This window comes from Fusarium verticillioides, chromosome 8 (genome assembly GCF_000149555.1).
Source record: "Fusarium verticillioides 7600 chromosome 8, whole genome shotgun sequence".
Taxonomy (NCBI): Eukaryota; Fungi; Ascomycota; class Sordariomycetes; order Hypocreales; family Nectriaceae; genus Fusarium; species Fusarium verticillioides.
Window position 1 is genome coordinate 749024 of NC_031682.1, and position 14811 is coordinate 763834.

General features: G+C 48.7%; 6 protein-coding genes across 6 annotated transcripts; 4 read left to right on the forward strand and 2 right to left on the reverse strand.

Moving 5' to 3' along the window:
• Window positions 1-325: 325 nt before the first annotated feature.
• FVEG_07500 (hypothetical protein) lies at window positions 326-2468 on the forward strand (the record flags this gene model as incomplete). The annotated part of the gene is made up of 2 exons (XM_018896147.1): window positions 326-1217; window positions 1264-2468. The coding sequence occupies 2 exons, from the start codon at window positions 326-328 to the stop codon at window positions 2466-2468; spliced, it is 2097 nt and encodes a 698-aa protein (XP_018753564.1).
• A 1453-nt stretch (window positions 2469-3921) lies between these two features.
• On the forward strand, window positions 3922-5215 carry FVEG_07499 (hypothetical protein; the record flags this gene model as incomplete). Its single annotated transcript, XM_018896146.1, has 2 exons — window positions 3922-4459; window positions 4527-5215. The coding sequence occupies 2 exons, from the start codon at window positions 3922-3924 to the stop codon at window positions 5213-5215; spliced, it is 1227 nt and encodes a 408-aa protein (XP_018753563.1).
• On the reverse strand, window positions 5174-6840 carry FVEG_16129 (hypothetical protein). Its single transcript, XM_018905365.1, has one exon. It carries the CDS (start codon window positions 6742-6744, stop codon window positions 5395-5397), a length of 1350 nt encoding a protein of 449 aa, XP_018753562.1. The 5' UTR covers window positions 6745-6840; the 3' UTR covers window positions 5174-5394.
• A 165-nt stretch (window positions 6841-7005) lies between these two features.
• FVEG_07498 (elongator complex protein 3) lies at window positions 7006-9123 on the reverse strand. Its single transcript, XM_018896145.1, has one exon. The coding sequence runs from the start codon at window positions 8985-8987 to the stop codon at window positions 7269-7271; it is 1719 nt and encodes a 572-aa protein (XP_018753561.1). The 5' UTR covers window positions 8988-9123; the 3' UTR covers window positions 7006-7268.
• A 779-nt stretch (window positions 9124-9902) lies between these two features.
• Window positions 9903-11200, forward strand: FVEG_07497 (hypothetical protein; the record flags this gene model as incomplete). Its single annotated transcript, XM_018896144.1, has 2 exons — window positions 9903-10271; window positions 10298-11200. The coding sequence occupies 2 exons, from the start codon at window positions 9903-9905 to the stop codon at window positions 11198-11200; spliced, it is 1272 nt and encodes a 423-aa protein (XP_018753560.1).
• Window positions 11201-12675: 1475 nt separating this feature from the next.
• Window positions 12676-14563, forward strand: FVEG_07496 (hypothetical protein; the record flags this gene model as incomplete). The annotated part of the gene is made up of 6 exons (XM_018896143.1): window positions 12676-13107; window positions 13156-13305; window positions 13352-13526; window positions 13576-13687; window positions 13735-14289; window positions 14341-14563. The coding sequence occupies 6 exons, from the start codon at window positions 12676-12678 to the stop codon at window positions 14561-14563; spliced, it is 1647 nt and encodes a 548-aa protein (XP_018753559.1).
• Between the last annotated feature and the right edge of the window lie 248 nt (window positions 14564-14811).

Here is a 14811-nt window from a genome sequence, read left to right on the forward strand (position 1 = left end):
AGAAAGCAACAACAATGGTGCCGGGGGCAGCAATAGGCTGATGTGTAAACGCGAGCTATCTTGGCTTTCTCTCTTGTGGAACCTAGGGTAAACTTCGAGCTCCGTCGCCCCCCCAGTGGGCGGCGAGCCATATCGAAGCCAAAGTCAAAAGTCAGCGCGAGATAAGACGGCCGATGAGCTTCTCCAGCAATTTGCTATATTCACTTCCTCCCATCACGACCGCCGATCAGCGATATCTACCGCCGTGCTGCTCGCCGGCGCAACTACCTAGACCTCCACCCCTGAGACTATAACCACCATAATCACATCACAAATACCTACCGGAATGTATCCTCAACACTCCGGGCAGGGTCAACATGCTCGGCTCAACGGCGCCGGGCGAGGCATCCCAAACTTGCTATACAATTATCAGCATTCCCAACACCAACACCCTTCTCAAACGCAACACCACCAAGGACTTCAACACGACCATGGAATGCCCAACACCAACGGCTTAGGCCATCACTCAACCTTTACTCCAGGCGTGCTTTCTAACTCGAGTCCTTTCAACCCGAATGCGCTTCAGAATGGCCATTCTGCAGGAAACCGAGGACAGCCACCTTCGAACGAAATGTGGCAAGAACAATTGCGAATGCACAAGGATGCTGAACGAGCGCATTCTGCCATGACCGATCAACAACAACCGCACTACTATGCTAGGCTCAGGGCGTCGGAAAATAGAGGAATTGGTCCCCCACCATCAGCTAGCCTGCGTGCCCACCCAGACGACGAAGACGATGGTGTTGATAGGAGACGACCCTTGGCTATCGAGAAGGAGGCGACACGGCAGGACTGGCATAATCTGGATATGAGTGGGCAGGGGTTGCGAAACTTGGCTCCAGAGCTCTTCAAGTACAAATTTTTGAACGAGCTCTTTATCGCCTCCAACAAACTGACACGACTACCGAACGCGATTGGAGAACTCCGAGCATTGCGCCACCTTGACGCCTCTTTCAACCAAATAATCGAAATCCCCCCCGAAATTGGAATGTGCACTTATCTCAAGAACCTGTTACTTTTCAATAATAACATCCAGACTTTACCGAACGAACTTGGATCACTGCACCTTCTGGAGATGCTCGGTATCGAGGGCAACCCATTGGATGCGGATGTGAAACATAAGATCATGGAGGAGGGCACAAAGAGCCTGATACATACGCTGAAGGAAAATACTCCTAGTAAGTCGATGGCGCACCTCGCGACGATTTATGCTAACAGTTATAGTGCCCATTCCTCCCACACCCCGAAGGCCCATCGTTATACAAGAGGACGTGTCACCCATTCTGGAGAGGATCAAGGTTTTCTCGTGGAACATTCTTTGCGACAAGTATGCGACACCCCAGACTTACGGTTATACACCCACCCGTGCCCTCGACTGGGAGTATCGCAAAGGATGTATCCTGGAAGAACTCCGAATCAGGGATGCGGATTTCCTTGCTCTCCAGGAGGTATCAACAGATGCCTTCAAGGAGGATCTCAGCCCGGAACTTGCTCAGATGGACTACAAGGGTGTTCATTGGCCCAAATCACGAGCCAAGACCATGTCGGAAAAGGATGCACAGTCTGTTGATGGTTGTGCCGTCTTTTACAAGCAGAGCAAGTTCATTCTTCTCGACAAGCAGCTTATCGAATTCGCCACGATTGCCATCAACCGACCCGACATGAAGAACCAGCACGACGTCTTCAACCGTGTGATGCCCAAGGACAATATTGCTGTCATTTGCTTCTTTGAGTCTCGTCTCACCGGAGCTCGAATTATCCTGGTCAATGCCCATCTCACGTGGGACTCTGCCTTGGCCGATGTCAAGGTTATCCAAACTGGTATTCTTATGGAACATGTTACGAAGCTTGCGGAGAAGTACGCGAGGTGGCCAGCTGTCAAGGACAAGAAGATGATTGTGCTACCGATGGGAGACGATGAGGTACCTGTGCCCCAAGCTGAGCCAGGTCCCAGCCAAGAGTATCGCACCAATACCGAGATTCCTCTACTGGTCTGCGGTGATTTCAACTCCACAGAAGACTCTTCAGTATATGAACTGATGTCTATGGGACGTGTACCACCCGACCACTTAGAACTTAGCAGCTTCCAGTACGGTAGCTTCACGCGAGATGGTATTGAACACCCCTTCAGTCTCCGAGACGCCTACGCCCATATCAAAGGCACTGCCGATGAAATGCCATTCACCAACTATACGCCTGGATTTGCCGATGTCATTGATTACATCTGGTACTCTACGAATACACTGGAGGTAGTAGACCTTCTTGGACCCCCCGACCCCGAATACCTGAAGCGAATTCCTGCCTTCCCTTACTGGCACTTCCCCGCAGACCACATCCAGATCATGTCTGAGTTTGTGATCAAGGGTCGGAAGGAGAAGAAGCACCTCCCCGATCGTGAACCGGACTTCGGCCCCGGGTCACGCGGCTGATAACCGCAGACGGGAGGGCTGGGACCCGAACCCCGAATCCTCGCGTGAGGAGAAACACGTCGATACGTACATCTGGATGTAGTTATTTTGGTTTTGCGTCATGGAGTTTTGAGGATCTTGCAACGGCTCTTGGGGGCAGGGGGACAGGTCGGTGGGGGGATGATGTTAGCGGTATGTATACAGGTAGCGGAGATAAGGGGAAGCATATAGGTGGAATTGTAGGAATTGATTCACAATGTTCTTGTCTTTGTTCCCTATGTGATGTGTCCTGTTACGTGAGGCATGGGCGGTTACTTTCCACTTTGGCACCTCGTAGCAGTATCATGAAGCTATTGGCCACCCCTCTTATCTTTCTGCACACCTACATCATTTGTTTGTCTTGCATAGGTAGCATGGAAGCCTTATGATATGAGGCAGGACCAATGATGGAGCTTGCGTCTTGTGCAACTCACAAGCCACCCTTGCTGAGAGCGGATGGCTGCAGACCGCATCACCATTGCGCCCCTTTGATGCAGCGCAGACAAGGGCACGTCACTTGACTGCGGAGGCTTTACATTGCGTTTAAACCTGAGGCCCACTCAATATGGATGATGTAATATCATATTCACGTGGTTCTTTGTTCTCTTGATCTATAACTACTACGAAATCTTCAGTGAACTTAAACTTGTTCGCTTAACTTGTTGGCCGCTTTGATGTGCTCCAACGAACACACATATATACTAAATACCCACCAGCATTAGTACGCATTTCTACCAACTTTTGGTATTATCGTCGGTCGACATGATGGACCTACCTCTCACGCTCAACTTTGCGCCCTTACAGGGCTGAGGGAGCTCATAGCTGATGCCCTTAAAGACAGTCTTCACCCGCTGCTTTTCACGCGCCATTTCGACGACAACAAGGTTGGGAAGATGGCCAGAACCCTAATGGATGGCGTTCCCCATTGGAGATGATTGACCTGAGTTCGAGAAAACTATACATGTATATTAAACCGGCAACTTCATTCAACGATCAACTCAAGAGATCATAGCCGAGCTCATGAATCAGCATGGCTTATCCTTGGGCAAGACCATGAAAGTCAGGTCGAGTTCGCCAGAGGTTCACGAACCATGGTGACAGGCACTTCGGTGTACAGGACATGTCTTTATGTTCATGAGACTGACAACCTCGACGTAGTCTGTCTGCCGTTCCCCGTGTCAGGGCTTGAATACTTGCAACATACTCACAAACCACTGAGATATATATACCTTCAGAGCATGCAGTCGACCATCAATCGAACTTCATCACCATCTTCAGTCCATTTGACTTCTCCCAAGTACCCACAAACTGAGATCCCTGTTGTTTGGTACTTGTGCTGGTAATCCTGGCTTACTTCTTCAACACACACTATATAAGCAGACTCAACGACCAGGTCAGCGACCACCGCTTCAGAGTCATCTTCTCGGCAAATAAGATGTCTCAGTTCGTTGGGTTCTCCTGGATAACTCTCCATAGCTTCATCAAAAGTTTTCGGGAGCAAAGTCCACGCTCCAAATACATCAATGACTTGGTGGAGCGTATCGGGTCTGAGACAGTGACCGGATCGACAGTGCTCTTACAGGAGACTCTCACAAATTATATACACCCTCTCAACATGGACATGGCCCTCACCACCATCAACCTCCTCCGGTTCCCATTCAACACAACAACACCTCCTGGGAACGACCATAACAACCTCCGATACAGACGCACCCTCACATTGACCGAGTCGTGGAACATTGCTGGGTATCTCACCGAAGTCTTGAGCAACGGGAAGAGACTCCACGAGTTCCTTGAACTAGCGGATCAAGTCAGCCAACTTGCCTTCATCTTCGCCTCAGTCAATGAGGCCGAATATTACTGGTTTAGAATGTACTACTTGTACACCATGGCTAATACAGAAGATGTGCTTCTATTTATTGTTAATATGATCCGCCGTCGCATGTTGCGAGCTATCAATCGGAACCCACCTGGTAAGTCAACCTACAGATCTTGATGGTAACCCTATCGAACCAAATCTCTTTGCTAGAGTCCAGCAAGCATTCTGGCTCCACGAGTTAAAGCTTCGAGCGCGAATTCTCGAAGAGGGATGGCGTACCAACCAGATCCAGATCCCAGGGGATGAGAACCCCGCGGATATCGTCGAAACCTTGCGGCGCCCCCATGATATCGACGTAAGGCGATTCTTGGAGTTGGTAGAGTTGCAGCGGTTCGAGGGAACTTTCTTCGACCACGGAATTGAGGATCGGAAGAAACTAAAGGTTTTGAACGAACGCCTCCTCGAATGCTCGACACCTGAGAATCTTGGGATTCAGGGATCAGTCTTATGCCTTCCTCGTAGTGACGATAAGTACTCTAGGCAGCTGCTTTTCCAGCTTGCGGCCATGGATGAACAATCGAGGCTTTTCTGGGGTTTCAATCTCCGTTTTGGTATGATGGCTGGTTCGAGAAGTATCCAGTCTCTGGGTCGATTGAGCACTTCTCACTTGGCATCGATTATTCCCGCCTCGAGAGGGAGGGGGATCATCAACAGGAGTGAGAAGCTTTTAGAGGCAGGGAAGAAGAAGGTCAATACAGACAGCCACAAGAAGTATCACCATGCGGCATTGGCGATTGTCAGTAAGAAGAAGAAGAAGAAGAAGAAGAAGAAATTGAAAAGGGTATCCATGAAAGTTTTAATGATAAATGATGTTTTATGGTTGAGATATGTTTACCTTGGCGTAGACTAGATAGAGCGTTTTAAAAATACAAAAATCCTAAATGAACACGACCCAGAGAAGAAAATGTGACACTATGAACAACGTAGAGAGGTATCTGTCATTTCTATATACTTCCTGAACTTTCTATACAGGCCCAAAACAATGAGGAGAATAGTCTATGCACCAACGCCATCACACCAACCCAGCCTCTAGTGAAGCAGAATGTCATACCCATCCTTCGTAATTCTCACTTCTTCCTGCCCAAGTCCGTACTTACGCCGTATCAACTCAAAGATGATCAATCCCGCACTGGTGCTAGGAACCTGCCGTATCGCATTCCACCAGAACCCTCTATACAGCCATTTCGTTAACGTCAGTCCTTCAGCTGCTGCCTCCCCTCGACATACAGCGAGTGATTCCTGATAGGCGTGGTAGTAGGCTCGTAGCATCCTCCATCGTCGGCGTGGCTTTTCGGGGTTTGCGACGCGGGAAGCACGAAGCCTTGCAGCCTTCTCGTCGAGGTCTTCAAGATGATCCCAGTGTTTGACTTGGAAGTGCGTCAAAGGATGTAGTAGGACCTGTTGAGTAAACGAAGCACTGATACCACCAAGGAGAAGAAACATGGGCTCAAGGGCATAATGTGGTCGAATAAGCCTCATGCCTTCTTCTTGTCTGTGTTCGTGCGTAGGACGCTTCATGGCGAGCACATCAACGATATCCTCAGCCAGACCGCCGTAATACCACGTAACGAAGCGATAGTAGCCTTGAGCCTTAACGTACTCGAATGTACTGAAGAAGATAGCACTTCCAAGACTGTCTTTTGCGAGTGATAGACCCCATCCTGCAAAAATACCCCTGAGTCCAATCTCGCGAAGCTTCTCTGCGCTAAAAGCCCACATGCTCCGGGGTTTCCCGCTGCCATCGTTTGGCATTAAATCTCGATGATCATACCGTGCTTGGATGGCGTCCAAGGGTGCAGCCACAACACTCTGAAGTGCGCCTGCAAGTAACCCAGCTGTGAAGGTATGCATCGGGTCAGGCGGTGGATATACTCTCTTCCGCGCTTGTCCGCTCTCTTCATGGAGTCGTCCTAGAATTTGGAGATAACTCGTGTACAGCACTGCACCAACACCAACATTCGCAATAAGAGGCGGTAAAATCTGATTCGGTATAATTCCCCATCCCTGGTGTCTAATAGCCGAAGTTAAAACCCCAGGAGTTGTACTTCTCAGCAACAACCAACTCTGTCGCATAAACACATTGAGTCGAGAAGCAGAAGGATCATTCGCAGCAGCCTTCATCATTAGCTCCGTCTGCGCCTGATGAATAGTCCTCGCATAGGCCAGATAATCCACACGCGTTCTAAAGAAAGCCTTGGCAGGAGCACGGAAGTAGAAAGCGATGAGTTGGGTGCTCAAGGCACGAACACCAGCTGCTGAAGCGGCAGTTGCGGCATTGCTTCTGGGGTCACGGTCTGGAAGCACGACGTTGACGTCGGTCGGTAACGCCGGGAGGACCCCGGTTCCATAGTCCGGGACGTCATTTCGACGATTGTTCATGGCGTTGAGGGAGTCATAGTGAGAGAAAGATGAGATCGGGGAGGGAGCCTGTGAGCGAACGCAGGTTGACGTCGGCTTTGGGAGTTGATGAGCTGGTGACTAAGCGACGTGGACCAATCGGGTGCTGCAGGTGACGATGATCTTGGCCAGCAGGTCCCGAGCGAGATCTGAGGCATCCTCATGAACAGAGCAGGTGACCTGAAACTGCAGGGCCATCACAGCCTGACTACGGCTAAACAAGATAAGTGAGAAATTAACTGTACTAGATTGACATGCTCCATTTCTAAATGGATGAGTGAATCTAAGCAGGAGTGAGAACTCAGAACCACTCATGAGTTTGCGTCTATTTCACTGTCACTTCACTCAATTCCGCAGAGCAATCAAGAGGGAACAAAACACAATATGATCAAGTGTCGTAACTTTTCATTTCCCACCCAAAGACGCCGTCTATAAATGCAGTATCCCCTGCCGTGAGGTATTCCCAGTCTCATCCTTCATGCTATTCATCATCCTGGAGCTCGTCCTTACTCAGGCTGCTCACGACCATCCAGCCACTTGCTCATATAAGGACCATCCAACCAGAAGCCAAGCTTCTTGTAGTAGCTCCTCACTCCAACACCAGAGATAACACTGATCTTGTCGCTGCCGTGCTCCTCAATCGCAATCCTCTCGGCCTCCTCCATCAGAAGTGTACCGAAACCCTGATGCTGGAACTTGCGGGGATCGCGAGCGTGAACTGGCACAGCTGTGCCATAAACGTGAAGCTCTCGCACCATACTCGTGGGCTGGCCTGTAAGCTCCTCTCGGTAGGTATATTTCTCGGTACACTTTCGCAATCGAAGTAGAGCAACGAGGATATCCTGCTTGGGATCCTCGTAGGCCAGGAAAGTCTCCCAACCGCCGTTGGCGACGTAATCTCGTCGGACCAGCTCGATCTGGTTAGGTCGAATCTTGTTCTTGATCTCGTTCACTCCAACCTCTCGTGTCCGCACATCTCGGCAGGTTGTTCCAAAGTCCTTCATTCGAGCCAGTGCCAGTTCGCGTAGGTTACCGTTCTCAACTCCAGATGTGACCAGAGGCATGGGAATATCGCGCTGAACGCGGTAGATACGAGTCCAAGGAGGAATAAGAGCCATAATTCTTGCGATGAGATCGATCAAGCCGTTGGGAGTGTAGTTCTGGTATCGCCCTGTCCTCCACAATTCGTACAAACCTGTGCCTCGAATGACCAGGGTAGGATAAATCTTGAGACCGTCGGTTCGGAAAGCAGGATTCTCGAAGTACTCTCTGAACTGATCGATGTCGCGCTCCATGCCAACGTTTGGCAAATCGGGCATCATGTGGCTAACAACCTTGTAACCAGCGTCCTTGGCGAGGCAGAACGTCTCTGCGACTGCAGCAACTGTGTGTCCTCGGTTGGAGTCTCGCGCAACATCTTCGTACAATGACTGCACTCCAACCTCAAGTCGTGTACAGCCATATCGCAGCATGTCAGAAAGATGAGGCTGCAGACAATAATCGGGTCGTGTCTCGATTGTGATTCCGACACACTTGATGTTGCTCATCTCGCCAGCCTCCACGGCCTCATCAACATTGGTCGTTTGGTAACCACTAAGAGCATTGTGAAGCTGTGCAATAAACTCCTCGCGGTATGACTCAGAAAGAGACATAAAGGTTCCTCCCATAATGATGTACTCAACCTTGTCGACAGAGTGGCCAAGAGACTTGAGCTGATCAACACGTCCTCGAGCCTGCTCGAAAGGGTCGTATCGTGCACGAATGGCTCGCATCGATGTAGGTTCGTAGCCAGTATAAGACTGTGTGCTATACTCGAAGTCGGAATCAGGACCTCCAGGACAATAAACGCAGATGTTGCCGGTATAAGCGATATGAGGACACCGATGGGGCTTGCACATGACAGCGACGACAGCAATACCAGAGGACGTTCGAATGGGCTTCGCGATGAGCTTTGGCAGGATGTATTTCTTATAGTGTTCGGGAATGGAGGCGATGATGGCGGTCAAAGGCGGGATGTTCTGGAGCTTGTGCTTTTTGGCAAGCTTGTTTCGCAGGGAGTTTAGGTTGATATCGCGTGTGGCTCGACCAGCCTTGCTGGCTTCGTGGTCTTCGATGAGGGCATTTGCGACGTCGGCGCAGCATCGTAGGAAGCGCTCGCTCTCGGGAGCCATGTCGGGCTTCTTCTTGATCGGCGCGGCCGTCACGGTCATGGTGGCAGTGGCCATGATGATGGCTATGGTCTTTCGAGAAGACTAGAATCTATCAAGGATATTGGTTTGTGTGACTGGGAATTGTTCAAGTGGTTGGATGTGGATGGCCGAATTTGTGTGCCAGTCAAAACGACATGGATGGGAATGAGTTATCGATCTTTGCCCCTCCAAAAGAAGCTTCAGATGGAAAAATCGTGGTGGGGCTGAGGATTTCCCCACCCAATGCGGAGATGGGCAATTGTCAAAGCCACGGTCACGTGGGCCCTTCATCGTCAACAATGCGTTTTGATTGTCGGAATTAGACAGTTCAGAAAATTTGGTTCTCGTCCCAAAAAAGAGGAGACTAAACTAAACTTAGGCCAAATTATCTAAATATTTCTATCCCTTAGGGTCAGGGTCCTAGGTGTTCTTGCCCCTCCTACGCAGGCCATATACAAAGACTCAATTATGGTTAACATCTTGATTTCCCACGCAACAAGCCTTTGTGGCAACCGTATATTGAAACTTTCAAACTAAGGCATACATGACTGTCAGCGAACCTTCGTCAAACTAGTGTAGCTCCCATGAAGGGTCTGCGTATATAAGACACCTCCTTCCACCTCTTTCAGCTCGCTCTAAGCCAGCATTCTGCTTCAGTCAAACACTTTATTTTGATATTCTTCCATACCACAAAGTATATAGATGTGTTTCTTGTCGGATACTGATCTTGATCTCGAGACAAATCCTGATTTCCCAGGTGATTTCCAGTCGCCACAAATTAACTCCGAATATCCCATGTATGGACTGGGAAGGTACCACCCTGTCCATCTCGGCGATCTCTACGATGATGGTCGCTATCGAATAATCCACAAGATTGGTGCTGGAGATACTTCTATGATATGGCTTGCGCGCGATTCTTCGAGTTGGAGTTAGGTAGCTCTTAAGATCCCAATGGCCGACCAACCGTCAAGTGTTGAGAACAACATAGTCAAGTGCCACAGCATTCTGGCCCGCCATGAACAAGACTGTGGAGATCCTTGGTTCATTACCTACACGAGATACTTCCATATTGATGGTCCCAACGGACGCCATCTCTGTCTGGTTCTTCCCTTCTATGGTCGAAATCTGCACTCTTTGTCGAATTATATGAAGAGCAGAATGAAGCCGCGATTTGTTCAAGCGCACGCCTATCAAGAAACAGAGATTCTTAGGGACTTGCATACCCGCGGCATCTGCATTGGAATATCAGACCAGGAAACCTCGTTCTCTGAATTCGCAATCTGGACCATCTCGACGACCAAGGAATTTATCGCCTGTTTGGTCAGCCCATGATTGACGAATTAAAGACCGAGTCCGGCAGAATCCCAGACCCGGAAGCTCCTCGCTACGTTGTCGGCTTTCTCGATTTCATGTTAAGTGGCGAAGACGTTCTTCTGAACGAATTATGCCTTATTGGTTTTGACCATGCATTCGAGATTTCGTTACCGAAGACAATCGCACCACTACCTGAATTTCTGGCGCCCAACGTAGCTGTAGGGAAGCCAGCCAGCCTAGCAAGTGATGTTTGGACTCTGGGTCTCACAATTCTAAACATGCGTTCAGGCATCTCGCTGTTCCCCTGTCATGTCGATTGCTCAGCACATCTTATTACAGAGTGCGTGAAGTACTTTGGAATACTACCAAGATCTTGGGAAGAGCCCTTTTATGATGAAGAGGGGCGGCCGACTTCAGATAAAACTAAAGGCTGTCCAAGGGAAGTGTCTGACGAGATTCACTCACTGAAGCAATGGACCTGCGATATCTGGGACGAATCAACGCAAGCCAATGAGAATGAGTCAACGCCAGCTGCGCCCTTTATGGTCCGAGACGAAGATAGGTCGCTTCCCGATGGCTGTGACTGGCTGAGCGACGATATTTCCCCCGTCATCAATTACAATCCCCAAGACATAGATCAACTGGCCGCCATACATGACAATACAGAGAGATCATACCCGAAACACTATGCCAAACAGGTTTGGGAACCTTCTGCTTTCAAAATCAACGGCACCTACCTCCCAGAAGGTGGGGGAGTGGGATGGTTCACCTACTTACCAGGAAATAGTGATGTAGAGGACAACCTTCAATCATTGCCGAGAATATCAACACAAGAAGCCGATATGCTATATGATCTTTTGAGAAAGATTTTCGTGTATGAAGGACGCATAAGTGCGGAGAATATCTTGGGTCACCCCTGGTTCGAGATGGTTTAATGGGGAACATAATACTGGTAGGTATTTGTTATTTCAAGCTTGTTTCTATGCAGCAAAACTATTCTAGTTACTTAAGAAGTTGACTTGTGCTTGATATGGCCCTGGGGATTAAGTAACCCTAAGTTGGAGTACCAACATCACTACCTACTTAGTCTAAAGTGCCTCTAAGTTTATACTGGACTTCCCTAAGTCTCTTCGTCGTTTAGTATGGACGCTTTGTCCTCTAGATTGAGAACTACCTAAAAATATACAAGGTCAAGCTACTCCAGAGAACGGCTAGATATTTTTGATGATTTTTCTCTTCAAAACCATGTCCCTGAAATGGCTGAGGGGTCCATCAAGCCATGGCCACTCGATGAAGCACGTGGGCCGCGTTTATATCAGCCTTAGATCCTTCCAAGAATCCGAAACAAGCCATCCGAGTTTATTCTTATCAAAGACCTGTTTGGGAATTTCTGATCAGTTAATCATGCTGCAGAGGATTGGGATCCTTCACATACAAGTCTGTGATTCTTGAATAAACTGAGGTTTAGAGCTTGAAAAAGGCATTCGGGTTGCTCGACTCGGTCACTAAAACAGGAGATCGCGATAACTCATCTTTTAATATGTGCTACTTATCTTGAAGTATCAGCATGTAAGCAGGTTGTTCTCATCTCGGGACCGAGAAAAGCTACGCCAGGGAATCTGCGATATAAGGTTGCAACTAGTACTGATTCTTGATATGCATAAACACTAGATATGCCGGAAGCGCAAGCTAGACGTGATCCCGATTTAGTCTTGTGGCTATACTTATTTTAAGCATTGCACGGCGAAACCACCCACGGCTGATATCAAGTTGAACCGGACCGTAGGCTTCCTGATTATGAGCTACAGCATAAAACCAAGAGAGACTGTGCTTTTATTTTCAATGGACTTAGCCAAGATCACACTACCTAGACTAAAGGATGCGCATGATGCTGTCAAAAGGGTAGTACAGTACACAAGTACTTGAAGGTAGGATCTTCAAGACTGCCTTGCCCTTATCGCTCATACAGGGATCCCCATGCGAATGATCTCCCAAGTTCCATCTCAAACCCAAACAGAATCTCTCTTAAAGTAGGGACTAATAAACAAAGTCTGGACCCCTGCGCCAAGTCAAAACATACCCCTACCACTACGTGCGTCCATCTGCGCGTCTAAGTGGTGAACTCACCAAGAGACGGGGACTAAATTAGCAAGAAGGATGTATTTAGGACCAAGATGATTCTGAATGTCAACACCGAGTGAGGCTAAGGAAGCTCCGAAGGATTCAGCAGTAAATTCAAAGGTTGCATGAAGCTGATTTAGGGCTTACTTTTGAATTTGATCTGCTGATCCTTAGACATTACGGGCTGAGAAACTGGTGATGCGAAGAGTATATAATGACTTAAGAACTCCATGATTAAGGAGATATCGAACAACGATAAACAGCAAGCTACGAAAAGGCCAACTACAAAATGGCGCGCTGGACACAACCTCTTCTTCTGACCACTTCGGTCCTCCTTTCCCTGTCCTCCATTGGCATAGCACATCCCGCAAACAATCATGCAATTTTCCCCAAGCACGCTGTGATCCCCCCGGTTCTCCCCCTTAACGCCTTCAAACGTCAAGATGTACCAGCTACTGCAATCACACCCGTCCCAGAGGTGAAGCAAGCTGAGGATGTCTCGCAGCCCACCGCCACTGTTCCTTTTGAGGCTCCCATCTCTGCTGAGGATATCAACGACTGGCGCTCTGTGAACTGTGAGGCTGACGGTGTCAAGGACCATACTCTGTATGGACCTGACCGTTGGAAGAATGTTGATGCGGGTGATGCTTGGAGTGCTGTTATTGAGGGATGGAAGATGAATATTACTGGTGGACGAGAACAGAAGCACTTTTCCAATAATGTGAGTTCCAGGCGAAGCATGAAGAGCTATTGTGGCTGATATCTCTAGGTTTCCAACTTCTTTCACGGCCCTCAAGACATGTTCTGCGAGACTTTCAGTGATGAAGGCAGTGGATGCGAGGATCTCAACCTGCAGTGCCACTCTACCAGTGTTCCTGCTGGCTACTTTATTCTCCACTCGTTCGAAAACATCTTTGCTGTGAGTCCCTTTCAAGATCTTGGTAATTCTGGCTAACAATGGCAAGATGCACTCCAACATTTGGAACGCGGTTGGCGATGCCGTTCGTGATAACGATATTGGAACCATTGCTTCGGAGTTTGGCAAGGTTCCTCCCAAGGAGGGAGGTCTTGCGACTTCTATTCTCATCGATATTGCCTTGATGGCTTGGGGTATTGTTATGGGCCCTGCCTGGAATAAATGTATGCCAATATTCTCTCTTATGGATAGACATGGACTGACGATGGACAGTGATCGGCCCCAAGTTCACTGATAGCACCAATGCTGGTACGCTGAAGGACACGACCAACGACCTTGTCAAGAACTCTTTGACACTCACTAAGGACATACTCAACGGTAGAGCGTATGTTTCACCACCTCATTTCATTACTCAACTAATAATTGCGCCAGCCAAGATCAGCTTGGAGTCCAGAACGGTCTCACAGCTCAAATGCAAGGCCTCACCGAAGGCTGGAAAGATGGTGTCCTAGCAACTCAAAAGTGGCTCTTCGGCGGTTCCGAAGACGGCTACAATCAACTCGGCGCCATGATCTCTGACGCCTCAATGTTTGGTGATAACTGGCTCCTCGACCGTGGCGACCACGCCAAGCAAGTCAAACGCGCTATCAACGCCTTTCTGATCCCAATGGCTTGGCAGTACTCTCCCGATGTGGTCATTCCCTTCATTGCAGAGTCTGATGTTGCTTGTGATCAAGACCCTGGCTGGAACAAGGAAGCTACTTTCACGACTATGTACCAGCACTGGATTGATGATGGTGCTCTGAAGGATGGCCGTTTCTGCTTCAATGGGAAGTCCTATTGGCTTCTTGGTGGCCGTGATCGCAACACCAACTGTGATAGCAAGTCTGGTGATTCTGATTGTGGTGGCTTTGCTCTTCCCCCTGGATGGCAGTCTTTGAAGGACAAGAAGTTCACTGACATCTCGCTCGATAACGTTATTATTGGGTAAGCTCCCTTCATACACTCCTGAAGACCAATCTCTTAATGATTTCATAGATCTCTCAACTCAAAGGCTGCTAATGGTGGCAAGAACGGCTTCAAGCTTGATCTTGGGGATGAGCCTAGCCGAGAGGTCCTTGATAGCCTTGCTGGTAGTGGCATCGAGGCTCCTGGTGTCTTCAACATCCCAATTTGCTCTATGGATGAAGTAATTGAGAACTACTATCTGTGGTACGGCAATAGTCGAGATGACATGACCAACTTCCCTTGCAACGTTTGATTCTGGTTCTCCATCTTGTATTTCTTCTTCCTCTTCTGTATTCTCTTCTATACTGTCATCTTGAGATTTATCTTTCACAAAGCTCGCTGTATTTCAGTCAGTTAGTTCGAAAGCTTTGTTGCTCTATAAACCATTCCATATATTCAGACACAGCCCCTGCATCGGTCAGATCGGCTATCTGATGCGTCACATGACCCTAGGACCCAGGCAGGTGAGATAAAACAAATAATCCTCAAACTCGTTTCAGA

Bases quoted from the DNA above. Each gene is read 5' to 3' on its own strand.
- FVEG_16129 (XM_018905365.1), bottom strand. From the start codon at position 6,744: ATGAACAATCGTCGAAATGACGTCCCGGACTATGGAACCGGGGTCCTC.
- FVEG_07498 (XM_018896145.1), bottom strand. From the start codon at position 8,987: ATGGCCACTGCCACCATGACCGTGACGGCCGCGCCGATCAAGAAGAAG.